This window comes from Petaurus breviceps, unplaced genomic scaffold (genome assembly GCF_028583685.1).
Source record: "Petaurus breviceps papuanus isolate PSGF00001 unplaced genomic scaffold, PetGlider_PUasm1.0 79, whole genome shotgun sequence".
Lineage (NCBI taxonomy): Eukaryota > Metazoa > Chordata > Mammalia > Diprotodontia > Petauridae > Petaurus > Petaurus breviceps.
The window spans coordinates 18897593-18914971 of record NW_027186523.1 but is presented as its reverse complement, the minus strand read 5'-3'; the positions used below and the strand labels follow the sequence as shown (position 1 = coordinate 18914971).

Genomic DNA, 17379 nt, shown 5'->3' with positions numbered 1-17379 from the left:
TCAGGAAGCAGAATATCGAGTGGCCAAAGTCCAAGCAAACCAAATCCACTTTTTCCAGTTCAATACTGAGGTCTTTCTTTTTAAGGAGATAGATTCTTTGATACTTAGGATCCTTGCAGAAACCTGCTAAAATGCTTGTATATAATCATTTCCTCCAATGGTATTATATGGGTAGATACACAGTCATTTCAAAACAATTATTTTCCTTTGAGATGAAAAAGGTTACTAGGCTGCATAAATATACTACAAAATTTGTTTAATCCCATTGGGAATGTGGTTACTCATAACCAAATACCAAAAAAAAGCAACACAGTAATAAAATGTAGTCTATTTAATCAAGTGAACACATAAACTACTCCATATTATTAGGTGGCATAAAACAATTTATCCATAGAAGACGTTCTCTCATCTAGTGGAAGATTGCTTTGAATACATTTTGGCAGAGTGCTAGAAGACATTATAGGCGACAGTTGGCTTAGTGAAGTATTTAAGGCTTCAGAACCACGCCTTTTATGAAATCCTCTTTCTCTACCATTTGAGGAAAAAATAATATGGAATAACAATGTCCATTAGAAGTCACTGTGGCACAATTAACTCCTTTATGCCTTCCGTTATTCCATGAAGCTTTGCACAGCCCAGACATAAAACTTGAGTGAACTCGACAGCCAGAGTTGGTCTTCATGGTTTCTCTATAATGCTTCTTCAGGTGTCTCTCTTCAGGGCTCAAGACAATGTGGCATAAAATGACAGATTGTTGGGAACCATAGGTAAAATTCAGCTCCTCTACCAAAGATGGCACCGAGCTGACAAAATACTACTTTATATCTAAAATTAGAAGTAAAATAAATAAGAACATCACCTCAACCACATCATGAGATAGTTCATTAAAATTTAAGGCATTTTTGACATGTCAGAGATTCGAGTCCAGGGACAAGAGAAGAAAGGAGATACCTGGGAGCAAATCCCAATTATTTCTATGGCTTGGAACATACATGTAGAGCACAGCCAAGGATGGAGAGAAAGGTGACAGGTGATTTCGTGGAAGCTTCTTCTCTCTGTCTATTCTTGCAGAACACTACTGCATTCACAACTGTATGTTGCAGTTTTGCCAGTAATCAGAAAGGGCAGACTTCAAACACATTTTCCTTCTATTGTCTGAATTTTGATCAGAGGAGGGGAAAATGATCTTCAATGCTCCTTAATTAGTTGGATAAGAATTAGATTTTTTTTTTAATTTTCTTTATAAAAGATCCAAGAACCAAAATCATAAATATATTTATACTCAGTGAATGACTCCATCCCTGAATACCACACATGAAAAATGGAATGATAGTAAATTCAATGAACAGAAGTGTGAAGGGGTACAGAATTACACACACAAAAAAAAACTATGAATGAAGACACAGTCAACAATATCATAGTGCAAAATCCCACATATTAGCCAGACATAATCAAACATGTATTTTATTCCCTGTCCCATCCCACCCTCCAAAAAAGCACTACCCACTGAATCCAAAATCATAAATTGTAATATCCTAAGAATGTCAAGTACCTGGGACAAGAAAATGAATGTTTCCCCTCCCCTCACCTTCCTTGATTCTTTCAGTCAATAAATAATGCCCTACCCTCAGTTGAAATAAATCTCTTTTAATGTACTTCTATTGATTAAAATCATGTTAAGCACCCCAATATACTCAACGTCCCAGACCCTGTTCCAGTGCCCAGTCACTGTAAAAAAATATTTTGTGGTAAATTAGTCAATTCCTTCATCATCCAAACATCTGTTCTTAATAAGTCACATGTCTAAATCTTGATAACAGTCACAATTATAGGAAAAAAATCAACAAATCACCTTTGATTTAAAATGGTAATAAAAAGATCCCCTTTCCTGCCCAGAGTACAACTTTCTCAGCATACGGTCATAAGTTTTTTTTTTTTCCAAAGCTAGATGTTGGTTTATTGACCAAAGAAACTTCTCCAAACAAAAATCACAAATCACAACACTCCAAAAGAGCCAACAGGAGGTCTACCCCCACATGCCTCGAGAATTGGACTTCACATGAAACAAGAGGATGAGTAGCCTACCTCACTTTCCCAAAGAGCCCAAAAGAATGCTAATCACTGTGAAATTAGTTGTCTAGGTTAAACTTGCACCTATTGATAAGCTATCTTTTGCATTTCTCCACTTGACATGATAATCCATCTCACTTCATTTTTTCCTCATTTGAACCTCTATTTAAGAAGTTTTTGATAGTGTAGCTTCCATGTTAATAGAGGGATTGGTTGACTTCACAAGATGTCAGGCATCCTGGTTGCTTCTCATTTTCTTCCAAAGGTATACTCTCTAGCTTTTCCATTGAGTCCTTCCTTAAAGGTTACCATATTATCTAAGTTCCACCTAGCATGGAATTTTTGGAAAGAACACACATTCAGATACCCCCAGGCACCTGGAGACCCTATTCTTTCCAAAAGGGTGATAACTTGGGCTTCTAAAATCAAAAGGGAAAGCTCTCTGTGAAAATGAAAATTCAAGTTCTTAAGTCTCAAGCACTGCTTAACATTTTGAAAGGAAATTATATTTTGAAATGATGGGAGGGACAAAAAAATAGGGAATAAGGGCCAAAGGGATTGTATCTCATGGAAAGCTTAAAGTCTTCCAAAAGAACAAGGGAAAACATTCATATGATTGCACATGCATGCACACATACGTACACACACGCACACACATGATAATTTTCATACGAGTTATAAGAAATGAAAGTTACCAATTAGTTAAATGGCATGCATCAGCAGTGCACTGATGGGCTTTAAACTTGGTTTTCAGTTACCTATATACACAAATATCTCTTTCCTGAGTTGAACTTCACCATCAGCTTGGCCACCAAACTTTTGCTTTCCTTTTTGGCAAGGTACTTGACCACATGATAAGGCAACCAGACAACCAGAAGGCTCCAACCTTCTTTTTTCAACAGTCTAGTATTTCTCACAGGTATCACCAACAGTCCTGGACACCAAGATGGGCTCTAAAATGTGGTCCTGTAACATTAGAAAGCAGATTTCTTTGTTCCTTTGTCAAAGGTAGCACTGTCTCTTCATATATTGGGGGATCTTGAGGATTTCAGCTGAACAGATTCAAAATGATCTTCTTTTTCCTTCCAAAAAAAGCCACAGAAAAATAAGTCAACAAAATCCTATGGTGATTTTGGAATCATCAGTGCAAAGGGCCAGGGGGACTACTATAAGTTATTATTCAGTAACAAATAGAAATGAAAACTCACTCACTTAAGATGGAAATCAAAACCTTTTGGAATACAGAAACAACAAACAGAACTGAAACAGGTCACTTTTTTTTGGCCTTTTGGAAGGCAATTGGGGTTAAGTAACTTGCCCAAGGTTACACAGCTAGGTTTTTTGTGTGGGTGTTAAGTGTCTGAGGCCGCAACCGAACTTGGGTCATCCGACTCCAGGGCTGTAGCTCTTACTCACTGCGCCACCTAGCCACCCCCTCAACAAGTCACTTTTAATACCTCTATAGTGACTTGATAAGTATAGACACTGGATCTGTGATTTCATTGGCATAGGGAATTCCCAGCATAACAAATTCCCTCTAAAAATGCAGGTCCACATTTTTTCTGTAACTTAGGGTCTTAAAGAATTACCTAGAACACTGAATGGTTAAGAGAATTGTCCAAGGTTACAAGGCCAATATCAAGTCACTTAACCTCTCTGGGTCCAACTGGACCCAGATTATTGCAAAGAGTAACTGAATGAAATCAGATATTTCCTAGGTAACATGATCTCAGTGAAGAAAGAGAAAAAGTAGAAATTATCTAAAAGAGAGCACCAATAAATATCCAAAAAATCATTTAGCCTCACTGATTTGCAAGAATAATATTTTGGTTTCAAGACATATCAAAAAACATTTTAGTATTGATAAGAAATAAATCACAACTAATTAGCTAGGTTGGCTATTAAATTCTAGAAATGTATCTTTGTTGGAATTTCGTTTACTAGAAAATAAATTCAAAACAAATTTTAGACTTTTTCCCCCTTTAACCACAGAGATGACAAATCAAAAGAGAGATTATCCATGGTCAAGTGGGGCATGCTGGTCTTTGTTCCCTTCCAGCCTTGTTCCTGGATTCTGGAATTCTAAAACACACAGTATTATACCGGAACTACCCTCAGCTCCTGGTACCTGCTCACCTTGGGACTAACTAGACTTCTCAATAGGGACTTTCCCTCTGCAAGGCCTGCCCCCTTCTGCCATTGTGAGTTCTTCCTGGAAGAGACCTAAATTGGTCTTTATTCCTCTCCTGGTCCTGTTCCTGATTTCTGAACTTCAAAACCTTGCTGTCTCCTTAAACTTCTCTTGGCCCTGGGGTCTCATCACTCTGGAACATCTAAACCATCCCTGTAGCCTTCACAATATGTAAAATCACATACTTCCTGCATCAGCCTCCTTTCCCCATTGGTGAATTCCTCCTGAGGCCTCCATTTTGTGTAAGGGCTGAGGCTTTCATTGCATTCCCCACCCAGTCCCTGACTTCTGGACTTCAAAGCTATTCCTGGTACATTTGTTTTAATACACATTAAAACATACACATATACATACATACACACACACACACACACACACACTCCTTCTCCTCAGCCCTCTCTTTTCAGCTTCCTTTTGTGTATTTTCCCCTCATTGGACTATAAGCTCCCTGAGGGAAGGTTTGTCTTTCTTTTTGCTAGTATTTGTATCCTCAGTACTTTGTACTGTCCTTTTTTCAGAGCAATATTTACTTTCTTCATTGTTTCCTTTCTCCCCTCTCCTTTATTGTTACTGGGCTTTGAATGTCCAGAAAAGCTGGGTGGAGATGACTAGAATTCGGGGGAAGTAAGTACTTGGCCACTTGAGAGGAAAAGGCCCAGCAAAATGACCAGAAAAGAGATGAGTTTACACATTTTATTCTCAATAGTCTCTCCAGCAAGATGTCTCCCTGGATATAATATAAATGCATTTGCCAAAATCATGAGCTTAAAAAAATGGTTACTCAGACTTTAAATAATGTTGCAATATTTTTCCAAATCATTCTTCCTATTACCAATTGTAAATATATCTTATTTATGGGCCAATTAATAGGCATGTGTAATGATGTAACAATAAATAGTACATTAGAAAGATGAGGATTTCAGCCCTGGCATCACTGACTACTGACTGAACACAAGCCTTTTGACCTTTTCAAACCTTAATTTTTTCATCCCTTAAATGGGAATAACAGTATGTTATATGACTTATTTCAAGAGTTGATTTGAATTAATTTTTTTATCAATTGGTATAGTCAAATATGAACTATTATTTTGTTGTTGAATGATTTTTAAATCGTATCCAACTTTTCATGACTCCATTTGGTGTTTTCTCGGCACAGATTCTATAATGGTTTGCCATTTCCTTCTCCAGCTCATTTTACAGATGAAGAAGCTGAAGTAAACAGGGTTAAGTGACTTCCCCAGGGTCATACAGCTAATAAGTGTCTGAGGCTGGATTTGAACTCATGAAGATATCTTCCTGATTGCAAGCCCAGTGCTCTATCCACTGCACCATCTAAATATTAGACTTTCCAAAAATTTAATGGGATTGCTTTCCTCTCTTCTCCTTCCTTATGTCCCTCCTATTTTTGAAGTCAAATGACATGGTTCTTTCCCATCTGTCAAGTGAGGATGCTGAAAAAATTTGCTTTCAAACAATATTTTAAAATATTGGTTTGTTGAGGAGCTAGGCAAAGTGTAACTACAAGTCCAGCCCAGTATTTGTATCCCACCAGGCTGTGTAGTTGGTTATGCTTAAGGAGTGCTGGTACAAAGCTTCTCCAATGAACCCATGAACTTGATGTATGTGCAAGATAAGGCACAAAGTAAAAAACATGTTTACCATGTTCAGTGTGGGAACCACGTAGTCTAAGAGAATGGGAGTCTGTGTTATTTTACTGTACTATTTCCTTGTCATAAGTGTATAAAAGAATACAGCAAATGCATAATAAACGGACAGATTGCTTGCATCTCGCCTGACCTGTGTCTTTCTCATTGTGTCACCAAGACAATTTGTCGGGATCGCTGGACAAGTCCCTGACGTTGGCTTATTAACTTGGGGGCAATATTCAGACTGCAATGTTATTTCAATAGCTGTATCATCTCACAGATATTGATATTCTTTCCATTTGGTCTAGATTACAACCCAGCCACATTTTCTCGTCATTGTGATTGTTGTCCATGTTCTTCCATGTGTTCCTACACAAAGAGGAGCCATCAAATGAACCGGAGGCATTTCGTGGGTACTATTAAACAATGAATAGATAGACTGTTGGACTTGTAATCAAAAATTAAGTTTCAAATCCCACCTAAGAAACTTACTATGTGACCCTGGGCAAGTGACTTAACTTCTCTGTCAAAGTTTCCCTCATCTATAAAATAAAGATATGAATACCTCCTACCTACCTTTCAGTGTTGTTGTGAGGCTGAAATGAGATAATATTCGTAAAGTGCTTTGCTAGTTTTAAAAGTGTTAACATTCTGGTTATTATGATCTGGTTGTTATCATCTGTTATTCCTTCCTCTGGTCACATGACTGTCTGACCTTTTGTAGACACACATTTCCTTAACAATAGCCTTTTACCCTATTTCACATACAGATCATCACTGAAAACATACTGCAGTGTATTTATACTCTCCACTGCCTTTAGAATCACCCAAAATTTTGATTTCTTAGAAAATGTGATGTTGTAAGATATAGAATCATGTGATATTGCCAGGAGAACACTTGTGTTGACAAGAAAGCTCTTTGTGCTAGGGAGCTGCATGGGACTATTAAAAGTACTTAATTATGTTCCAAATAAAATTTACCTTGGTGTCTTTCTTCTATCAAATCTGGATCCAAACTCATTGTCAATCTACACCAGCCATAAAAACTGAATGCTACACCATTTTCCATTTTGGATTCTTTAATACATTTATTCCTGGGCTAATCTCTCCTAAGAAATTATGGAAACTACTGAAGAGGCTTTGCAGTAGTCATGGACTTGATACAGTCACATGTTTTTGTAAGACATTGTTATTTGTCAGAAATCCAAATTCCATCTAGTCTTTGCACAGGGCATCCTCCATGACAACATCAAATACCTTTGGTGAAATTCATTTTTCCTTGCTTTATACTTCAACTGATGTTAGTAATCAGATAGTCTTTAAATAGAGTTATATTTATGGTTACACTTCTCAAGGAAACTTGCACGAACTTAACCTATGCTTGAGAGATTCCTTGTTGAACGTTTAATATTTTATTATGCATTACCAATTCTTCTTTTTTTGTAAATCAACAATAAACAATATGATACTATATTCTCTTCAGATTTTAACCAGTTGTGTGACTTTAAAAATGTGGTTTTCTACAGAGAATGGTATGGAAAAGTCTGGCTGACATAATGCACTGTTGGTAGAGCTATGAAATGGCCCAATTATTCTGTTAATCCACTCACAATTATACTAGTAAAGTCACTAAACTGTTCAAACATTTTGATCAAACCATACCACAAAAAATATTTATGATATTACCTTTTAAAGTAGCCCCAAAAATGGAAACAAAGCGAGTTTCCATCTATTGAGGAATGGCTGAATATATTTTATATTTGACATATAAATATAATGGAATATGATTGCACTGTAAGAAATAAATGGAGAATTCAGAGAAACTTGAGAAAATTTGTACAGATTGAATCAATAAGGAGAGAAAAACCCAGAAAACAAGTTATAGGGTACCCAATTAAAGGATAGAAAAGAAGGCAACTCTGAAAAGCTTCAAACCTCTGATCAATGAATAATGACTATTGACTCCAAAACAATAATGAAACCTACTTCCCTATTCTGGACAATTAGTGAACTGTAAATGAAGAATGAGACATACATTGTCAGATATGGCCAATGTGGTGGTTTGTTTCACTTAATTAAACTACTTTGTTATAAGGAATGGCTTGGTGGGAGGCGAGGAGATTAAGAAACGACAGTGGTGCAAATAGAAGTGTCAATAAAAAAATTTGTTTTAAAAAAATCTACCTGTTCCCTTCTATAGTTTCATCAATAAACAAATTCTATCATTTTATAAAGATTTTCTAAAGTAGACACATGAGCCAGAAGTTATTGATGTTCTATAAATCACTTTGTGGGGTATTAATATTGTCTTTCATATTTATATTCTTTTCATGCCTTCCCCTCTCTGGGGTATTTTGTAGGATCACCCTTCTGTTCTTTTAGTATTTTATTGCCTCCAGCATGGATTTTCCCAATGTATATTTGGTTCTCCAAGCTTAATCATTTTAAGTGTTATTTTTTCTTCTTCATCTCATCAGTTGATCATTATTACTGATGATAGACTGCTATAGAAACATTGACAGGTTGGTTTCATTTTATATCTATTTGTTGCTCTCCTACCAATTTTATGTTGGAATACTCTTGTGACATGACCAGATTGAGTCTTAGGTCAAATTTTCTGTTGACTGATTTTGGCTTCCATGGCTTTTTGCTATTTTATGAGGCAATACTGCTCATTATCATATGTCATACCCCATGATAGTATTTTAGAAATTAAATGGGGCATGGGAAGTGTGAGGGGATGGTAAAATGGGTACTACCCAGGAGGAAATAATAGGATGGAATAATCATAAGCAAAACAAACATCTTGAAAAACTGCCCTTAACTGCCTTTAGTCACTATTTCTGTCCTCCTATCAAGGAGATCAAATGTTTGCTGGCTAGGGAAGCATCTGGATTCTTTTGACTACCTTCTCATGGTGACTACTTTATATTAACTAAACTTTTGCAAGAAGTAGTGATTATCATGGGCATTATTTTTGTCTTTTCTTTTCATTTCTCACTTTAGGTATTAATGGCTCATTTAAAGCGGTAAGGTGGAAGCTGGTGTAATTAATTAAAATATCTAGTTCCCACCAATAGCCTTTCTTCTAATTGGATGTTGATTTTTATTTTTGCTTGACCTAGTTGATCTGATGCATAGAGAGAGCTGATTAAGATATGACTCCCATATCAGTAACATTTTATGTCCGTTACAATATAGTCAATTTAATTGCTTTTTAAATACTATTTAGTGAGAAAGCTAGGTGGTGCATTGAATAGAGCACCAGCCCTGGAGTCAGGAGGACCTGAGTTCAAATTTGACCTTGGACATTTAACACAAAAAAACTAGCCATGTGACCTTGGACGAGTCACTTAACTCAACTGCCTTACCTTCCCCCTGCAAAAAAAAAAAAAAAGAAAAAGAAAATTGTTTTAAATACTATTTAGTTATTTTTCATATCCACTACCTTTTGATTCTCTTCTGGAAAATAAGTATTCATGCTGTAGTGATGTGAGACTTTGAAATTATCTGCCAACCTTCAGCCTCTTTAGTTTCATAAACCTGCAAGTAACTTTTCCAATATACTTTTTTCATATGCACATGGTTACCTTTTATTATTCATCAGTTCAGAATAGCTTTAGTCTGCTCATATGAAGCAACCTTATTTTTTAAAAGGAGAGAAAAGTTTACAGTGGAGATAGATCTAATTTGGGAGCAATTTGCCTCAATGCCAACTATATGAACCTGTGGGGTGCATGGGACTATGAATGGGCAACAGTGCTAAATTCAAGCTCTACTTCTCACCTTTGTTGCCAAGGATTTGAGTTTCCCCAGAAGTGTCTGTTTATTAGAATATACAACTTCTTCTTCATTATCTTCCCCTTCCATGATAGCACAGCTATCTGCAGCAGGAAGCTCACACTCTTTTGCATTAGCTGTCATTACCAATTTAGAATATTTATATTCTAGCCTAAATAATAAAGAAGAGAAAAACAGCAAATAGGGTTTTCAATGCTAATCAAGAGTCATTTATTTTAGGTAACCATTTCCCAGCTTAGTGTTCCAATAGTAAAATTCTTCCACCCACTCCAATGTTCATCCTTCCACACAAAGCACTGGGTCTGTCTTTCCAGTGGCTAGACACACAAACTTTTATTAAGACTTCGATCAGTAAATACAACAAAATCAATAACATCAATTATTCTGTGTTGATTGATTTTCCAAACTGTTGGACATTTGCAAAACAGACACAACACTGAGCCCTGAATATGTTTCTTGGATTTGGGGATGGGACAGGAAGAAGAGGCAATATTTATAAGAATTCCCATGATTTAATCAGTATGAATAAGACAAGAGAAAAGGAAAGGAAGACAGAACTCGTAGGTCTATCTTCATCATCCACTATACTTGATTCTTCCCATTTCCACCAACATACTAGTCACTTCAAAGGAGTCGAGAAGTTTAGCATTATTATAAAGGCAGAATTCTGAGGGTAAATAAGCAAGCAACAAGCATTTATTAAATGAATAGTCTGTGTCAAGCACTGTTCTAGGGCGACAAAGACAAATGAAATACCCCCTGCCCTCAAGCTCACATTCTATTGGGGGAAATCAATTATTCTATTTCTGCCATTGTGGGGAGCTAAAGAGGCCTGGTTCAGGACTCAGATATTAAATCCTGAGAGTGGACTTTAAAACAAGAATCTCTTTGAGATGTGACTTTTTTGTTAAGTTAGCTCCTGAGTTCTTTATTATGGATTACACTTATAAGGATGTTACTTGAGTTCTAAGATCAATAGTCTATACCCCAAGATTTTAGTTATTAAGAGCTAAAATATTTGATTCAGCACTCAGGTATCTTTGGGTGGTCAGCTCTATACATGATGTCTTTTTTATTCTTTTTCTTTTCTTCTTGGAGGGCAATTGGGGTTAAGTGACTTGCCCGAAGTCACATGGCTAGTTTTTGTGTTAAGTGTCTGAGGCCGCATTTGAACTCAGGTCCTCCTGACTCCAGGGCCAGTGCTCTATTCATTGCACCACCTAGCCAACAGACACCCAACATGATGTCTTTTAAGGATTGCAGCTTTGGCTTTGAAGTTTGCTCTCAATTGTATCCATTTATGACTGCAGCTACATTAAGAGTTACCTGAGGCCTAGATCAAAGGTCTTACCCTAAGACTTTAATCACCTACATAACAAATCCTTATCAATTTATCTACTCTGTGCTACTTCCAAGATACAACAGACTAAGGTAATGATAAGAAAACTTAAGTCCTATTCCTTTGTCTCTTTTGCTCTATAAAAACCTTGTACTAAGAATCAATAAATGGAGTTAATCATTCTTCCTTGAACTACACACACACATGGTCTGGTCATTTCTTATTCACATCTCCAGTCATGCTTAAGTGCTAGACACTGAGCAGCCCATGGCATGCCATTATACTTAGTGAACTTCACAACTCTGACTTCTAAAATATTGAGACTATAGAAGAGACAAGATGATAACATGGCATAATGTGAAAAGAATTGGACCAGTTCTCCAAAAACCTGGATCTAACCATTAGCTAATTTGTGTAACCTTGAACAAGTAAATGAATCCCTCTAGACCCTAAGATCCTCATCTGAAAATAAAGGAGATAAGTTAAGTAATTTCTAAGGCCCTTCCAGCATTCAATCCTTTGACCTCATCCTACGATGAGCCTATAGTCAAAATGATGCTTTTTGTTTGCTACATAAGAGGTTTCCTTTGCATTTTTTTACAAGAGACTTCTGGATGCTATGGAGTAAATAAAGAACTGTTAGTTTTCATAAGCTAAACAGAATTTACAATAAGTCCTGTCATTCTAAGAAGAATTATGGGTACTCACTTTTGATTCTTTTTCCAGAAGTAGCAGGTCAAAGCCACAAGTAAAACTGCTGTAAAAGCACCTACTCCTGCTCCCACTTTTAACCAAAAGTCAACTGTTTCACATGTGGTCAGTCTTTTCTCTGGCAAGGAAACCCCTTTAATGCATTGCTTTGGTTCATTCCATACATATAAGGTTTCCTAAAAAAATTGAAAGCAGCATTACAGATTCCATTAAGCTGTACAATTCCAGAAAACATTTTTAAAGGTCCCATAAGCATTGCATTGTTCTAGACACTCAGAATACAAAAATGAAGAAAACGGCACAATAATTCCCTTTAAGAATTTTATAATCTAGTATGTGACATGAAGAACCATATTTTAATGCTGACATTGCATGAAGATATAAAGTAAATTGATATCTGGCTGTTCAGAATCACAATTGATATGTAGTGTATTCAGAGTAACTAATTGATGATTGGGGTTCATGGATTCTGCAAGCTTCCTCCAATAGGGTTCCATGCATTGGTAGCATAGATGTGTAAATATTTCTTCTCAAAATAGATATCTGAACTAGAGGCAGACCACCTAAGTCCCACAGACCTAATCCAGAATCTTGAGTTCACAGCAGGACAAATAATTACTAATAAATATACTAGTAACTATACAAGTAACTAACATTTTCTATACCAGAACTACACAAAAAGTCATCTAATAGCCCCGGAAACACATGAGCACGCCTATGGATAGAATATTTATAGCCTGCAAACATTTGTAGCTATATGGAGGCAGCAAGCCTCAAAAAACTGAAGAACATAAGAACTCTGATCAAAGCAATGGCCAGCCATATCTCTAAAACATCTATGATTCAGCATGTTTCCTACATCCTGATAGAGTGATGGGCACAAGCTACAGAGACATATATTTGTGGACATAAATCAATTTCAATTGACCATGCTTTTTGTCACAAAGGTGCTTTTTTGCCTTTCTTTCTCTCAGTTAATTGGAAAGTAACAATAGTGATATTAAAAAGGTTGGCCGTTGTAACATTTTTTATGAACAGAAGAGAAGGAAATTCAGGAGGAAGCAAAGACAAGTAGAATGGTTATAAGAGAAATGTGCAAAACTCATTATTTACTTTTTTTAAGTAAACAGTGTTAAATGGGTATTCATAATTTTGGGGGGTTTTTTGGAGGGCAATTGGGCAAAAGAAATATTTACACATCTATGCTACCAATTGTGCCCAAGGTCACATGGCTAGTTTTCACGTTAAGTGTCTGAGGCCAGATTTGAACTCAGGTCCTCCTGACTCCAAGGCCAGTGCTATATTCACTGCACCTACCTAGATGCCCCTAGGGATTCATAATTTCACACAGAATGCTTTTGTATTCTTCTGTACATATGGAAATACTCTCCTTTTTTCATGTTTCAGTTCAGAAAAAAATTCATTTTTAAAAGAGAATAAAACAATTACAAAAGACCATTGATGTCTACTAGGATTTTAATAAAGTTGTTACTTACACAAAAAGAAAACACTACCAACACAAAATAAAGGTACACATGGGCAGAAATGTTTTCCCAGGAATGGTAATGGGTTTTTGCTAATCTATCCACATTCCCTTACTCAATACCCTTTATGATTAGCTGCACATGTTTTTGAGCTGGTCACATTGGTGGATGACTAATTGAAGCTAGCCAAATCATCTATGGCTATGAAATACAGAAAAATAAATAGTCCACCTGTGGTTTGAACTTCATGGAACAGTACTAATAAAGATGAATATTTGGGTGTTTTGCTAAATCTGAAACCCAATGATATACTTATGCCTTATTCCATTATTTTAGATCCTGGTATGGGTGTTAATGGTTCAGAGTGAGTGTAAGTAGCAATTGTTTCTGTTCTGGACAGGAACTCTGAAGGTCTTCCCTTCCCAGATTGATTCTTTTGTGAAGGCAAACTAGGCTATCTTTTTTTCCCTCAATTCTTATCTATCCTTTAATCACTGAATGGGCATGGCTTCGGCCATACTGAGACCTGGGAAAGACCTTAGCTTAAAAAGACCAAGATCACCCACTGTATCCTGGCCATTTCCAGTTGTCTTGACTTCTGTCATGCTACCAGACTCCAGTGACTCTGGCAGAGAGTGAGTCTAATGACTTTACACAGCTCTGCTTCATTTATATCCAGTTCACTTGTAAGGCAAAACATCACCCCCTTGATGTTACTGTTCCTCTTCCAGAAAGAAGGATGAACAGCAACAATTTTAGATTCCAAATGAACTCTGCCTTCTCATCTAGTGTGACTCTTGTTCATCCTACTGTAAATCCTACCATCAATTAAGCTTTCTTAGGAAATGATGATAGTCTGACATAATGGAGGCAAGAACCTCTCACAAAGAGACAGAGCTAGAAATTACATCAGAGGCCATCTAGTCTAAGCCTTTTGTTTTACTATTGAGGAAATTAAGTCTAAGAGATACAGAGAAAATGACAGAGAAAACATTAAAAGTTTCCACTTTTCAGAGTCAATAATTTGTTTAAATGGGTTAGGATGCCTCAATTACACATAATGACCCCATATTTTTTTACTCTTTCTTCTAATTTGGCATTTTGTTTTCCCTTAGAAGTTGTGTTGTCTGGCTATATAAAAATACAGGCTTCTGGAATTCCTCCCATATCACTAAGTAGTTAGCTCTTGTCTCATAAGATATTAACACTGTCACCTTTTGAAATAGCATTTAGGGTTTATCATGTCTGGTGCCTCCTGAATCTTTTCTTGAAGAAAATATTTGTGATACAAAAGTATGATGGTTCTGCATAGTCTATATGCCTTTGGCCTTATTTCCTACAGCCGAATCATGTTTCCCAACATAATTTTTGGCATCCTATACTATGCACACCTTTTGCAATAAAGTCAGTAGATATTAAAGTATGTGTCATTCATTTTGGGGGGTCTTAAATTCCTTGTAGAATTTCTCTACCTTCTCATTCTCTGTAACAGATGTTCCCACATCTGTTGGCTTCAAGTATTCTCACACTGATCTTTTTTGTAAATGCTTATCATGAATATGTGCTGACCAATTTACTGATAAAATTATGCCTTTGAAAGCATAATAAAACCAATGACATCATCTCTTTAATTTGCCTCTACAAGGAGAACCTGTGAGCCATATCTTCTTGCAGTTTTACCTTCCTTTTGTCTTCTGGTTTCATTTATAGCAAGGAAATTAAGATTGATTTGATTCCGATCTTCTTATAGGATGTCTACTGGCTGGCCCTGGGACAAGGGTCTCACATTCTGAGAACCAATAGCTATGTTAATTTTTAATAGATTGTTGAAAAAATTGTGATTCTTAGTGGGATCTCCTCTCTTTCCTCCTACTGCCACCATCACTTGGCACAAATTATCTCAGGACAATTCACTGGGTCATTTTCCTATGGCTTTTTTTATTTTCTCCATCTTTAAAAGCAAAACACTCCCTCTAATGAAATGGTCACCAAAATGTATTAACTTGAACTATTTTCCCTCAGATCCAATTTGCAAATAACCAACACTGGTCATAACCAAGGAGGTAACAATTGAGGATAGGCGAGTAACCCAAAAAGTTCACAATTTTTATTCATTCATCTACTGGAAAAGGATGAATAGAGATAAGTATATGTATGAACAAGTATATTTTTTCCTTCACAGGCCTTCTTTAAGATAGAATATTAAAGGGGGCGGCCAAGTAGCACAGCGAGTAAGAGCACTGACCCCCGTGTCGGGATGACCTCGGGGATCGAATCCGGGTTCAGACACTTAGCACCCACCCAGAAACACCTGGCCGTGTAACCTTGAGCAAGTTACTTAACCCCAATTGCTTAAAAAAAAAGATAGAATATTAAAAACACCAGCCTATACTATCTTCACAGGAACATGAAATGTTAGGCATACTAACTGGGTCATGTCAGTCCTTCATTTTTATTTAGTTGACCATACAACTGTATCATGCAAGTCACATTTCATTTTAATGACATCAATGTTTATCCAATGGCAGTGAAAATATGTGGCTATTGCTCCACTTGTCAGAATGCTTTTTCCTTTCCTAGTGCCTACCTCGGCACATCAGATATTTTGCAGCTAAAGCAACACATTTTACTTTATATATTCAAGTCACATTAGGTTATGAATAAGCTTGGACCCAATAGCTAAACTAGGAAGCTACATCTCCAAAATAACAAATGCATCTCTGATACTTAGGTTGATCCTATAACTCTGAGTTCCATGAGCAGACTTCCTTGACTACTCCAGTTATATTACTGTATCTCATACCTGAAATCCTCTCTTACAGGCTCCTTCAATCTCATGGTAGTCATGCTCTGTACACAAAGGACAAGCTTCAGCACTCTCCCACAGGAAATAGAATGTGCAGCCATCACAGGTGCCCGCTGGACATGCACTGAAGAAGAGAAACAGTTTCTGTAGGATATCATACAAACAGACAAGTTCAATCTACAAGCATTTATTAAACATCTATTGTGTTCTAGGCACCATGCTAGGCACTACGGATACAGAAACAAAAATAAAATAGCCCCTGACTTCAAGGTCCCTACTGCACCAAGTGTCAGGTGAATCACCTTGGGTATAGATAGTTCTGTCTCAGCCCCAGGATCACACAAATACTTAGTAAGGTCTGGAGTAGAAAAAAGTTTCTAATATTCTATTGAGTGATAATTTGTTATGTTTGGGGGGAGAAATATTGAGTCAATCTGTTTCTACAACAAGGTACAAACAAATTTTTAAAAGCTTGTTAAATAGAAAAAGAAGGGGCGGCCAGGTAGCACAGCAAGTAAGAGCACCGGCCCCAGTGTCAGGATGACCTGGATCAAATCTGGGCTCAGATACTCAGCACCACACCCAGAAATAACTGGCCATGTAACCTTGAGCAAGTTACTTAACCCCGATTGCTTTAAAAAAAATAGAAAAAGAAGTCATTTGGAAAGTATCTCTCACACAAGCTTGGAGTAATCTAGTCTAAAGTCTTTATTTTACTCATGAGAAAATGCAAGCCAAGAGAGAATGAGTGACTTGGCCAAGGTTACATGGATAAAAATGACAGAGCCAAGATTCCAAAAATCCAGGCCCTTTTCTTTTTATACCAACCTTGTGGAAATGCCTGTTTTAGTCATAAATCCACTGAAAACAGGGAAAACATTTTTTCATTCAATGCTTACATGCAAAGTTTTCAACCCCTTTAAACCTCAATATAGCCTAGGAGGAAAGAAAGTTTTGGAGGAGGGAAATTGATGAGTTCAGTTTGAGGATATGTAGAATTTAAGATCCAAGTAGAAATGTTCATTAGGTCATTCTATATGTGTATACACATACACACACATATATTTATATATATGTATGTGTGTATGTATGTAGATATAGATACAAAATGAATCAAGTGACTTGGCACGCACACAAGCACACACACACACACACACACACACACACAAACACACGCCCCTAAACCAGAAGTGATAGTCAAAGTCATAAGAATGAATGAGACTGCCAAGGAAGAGAGTGTCAAGAGAAAAGAGAAGAGTTTGAATATAAGTAAGAAGAAGATGAAGATGAACCAGCAAAGAAGAAAACTTAGAAGAAACATTTAGATCAGG

The 17379-nt window shown here is 36.7% G+C and overlaps 1 protein-coding gene across 1 annotated transcript in view; it reads right to left on the bottom strand.

Moving 5' to 3' along the window:
- Window positions 1-316: 316 nt before the first annotated feature.
- Window positions 317-17379, bottom strand: part of LOC138175863 (endosome/lysosome-associated apoptosis and autophagy regulator family member 2) — a 212235-nt gene continuing 195172 nt past the window's right edge. The window contains exons 19-22 of the mRNA XM_069106469.1: window positions 16046-16172; window positions 11756-11934; window positions 9694-9859; window positions 317-3152 (exon numbers count right to left, since the gene is read on the bottom strand). Coding sequence (XP_068962570.1) covers window positions 3093-3152; window positions 9694-9859; window positions 11756-11934; window positions 16046-16172 — 532 coding nt within the window. The 3' untranslated portion in view covers window positions 317-3092. The remainder of the gene's footprint in view (window positions 3153-9693; window positions 9860-11755; window positions 11935-16045; window positions 16173-17379) is intronic.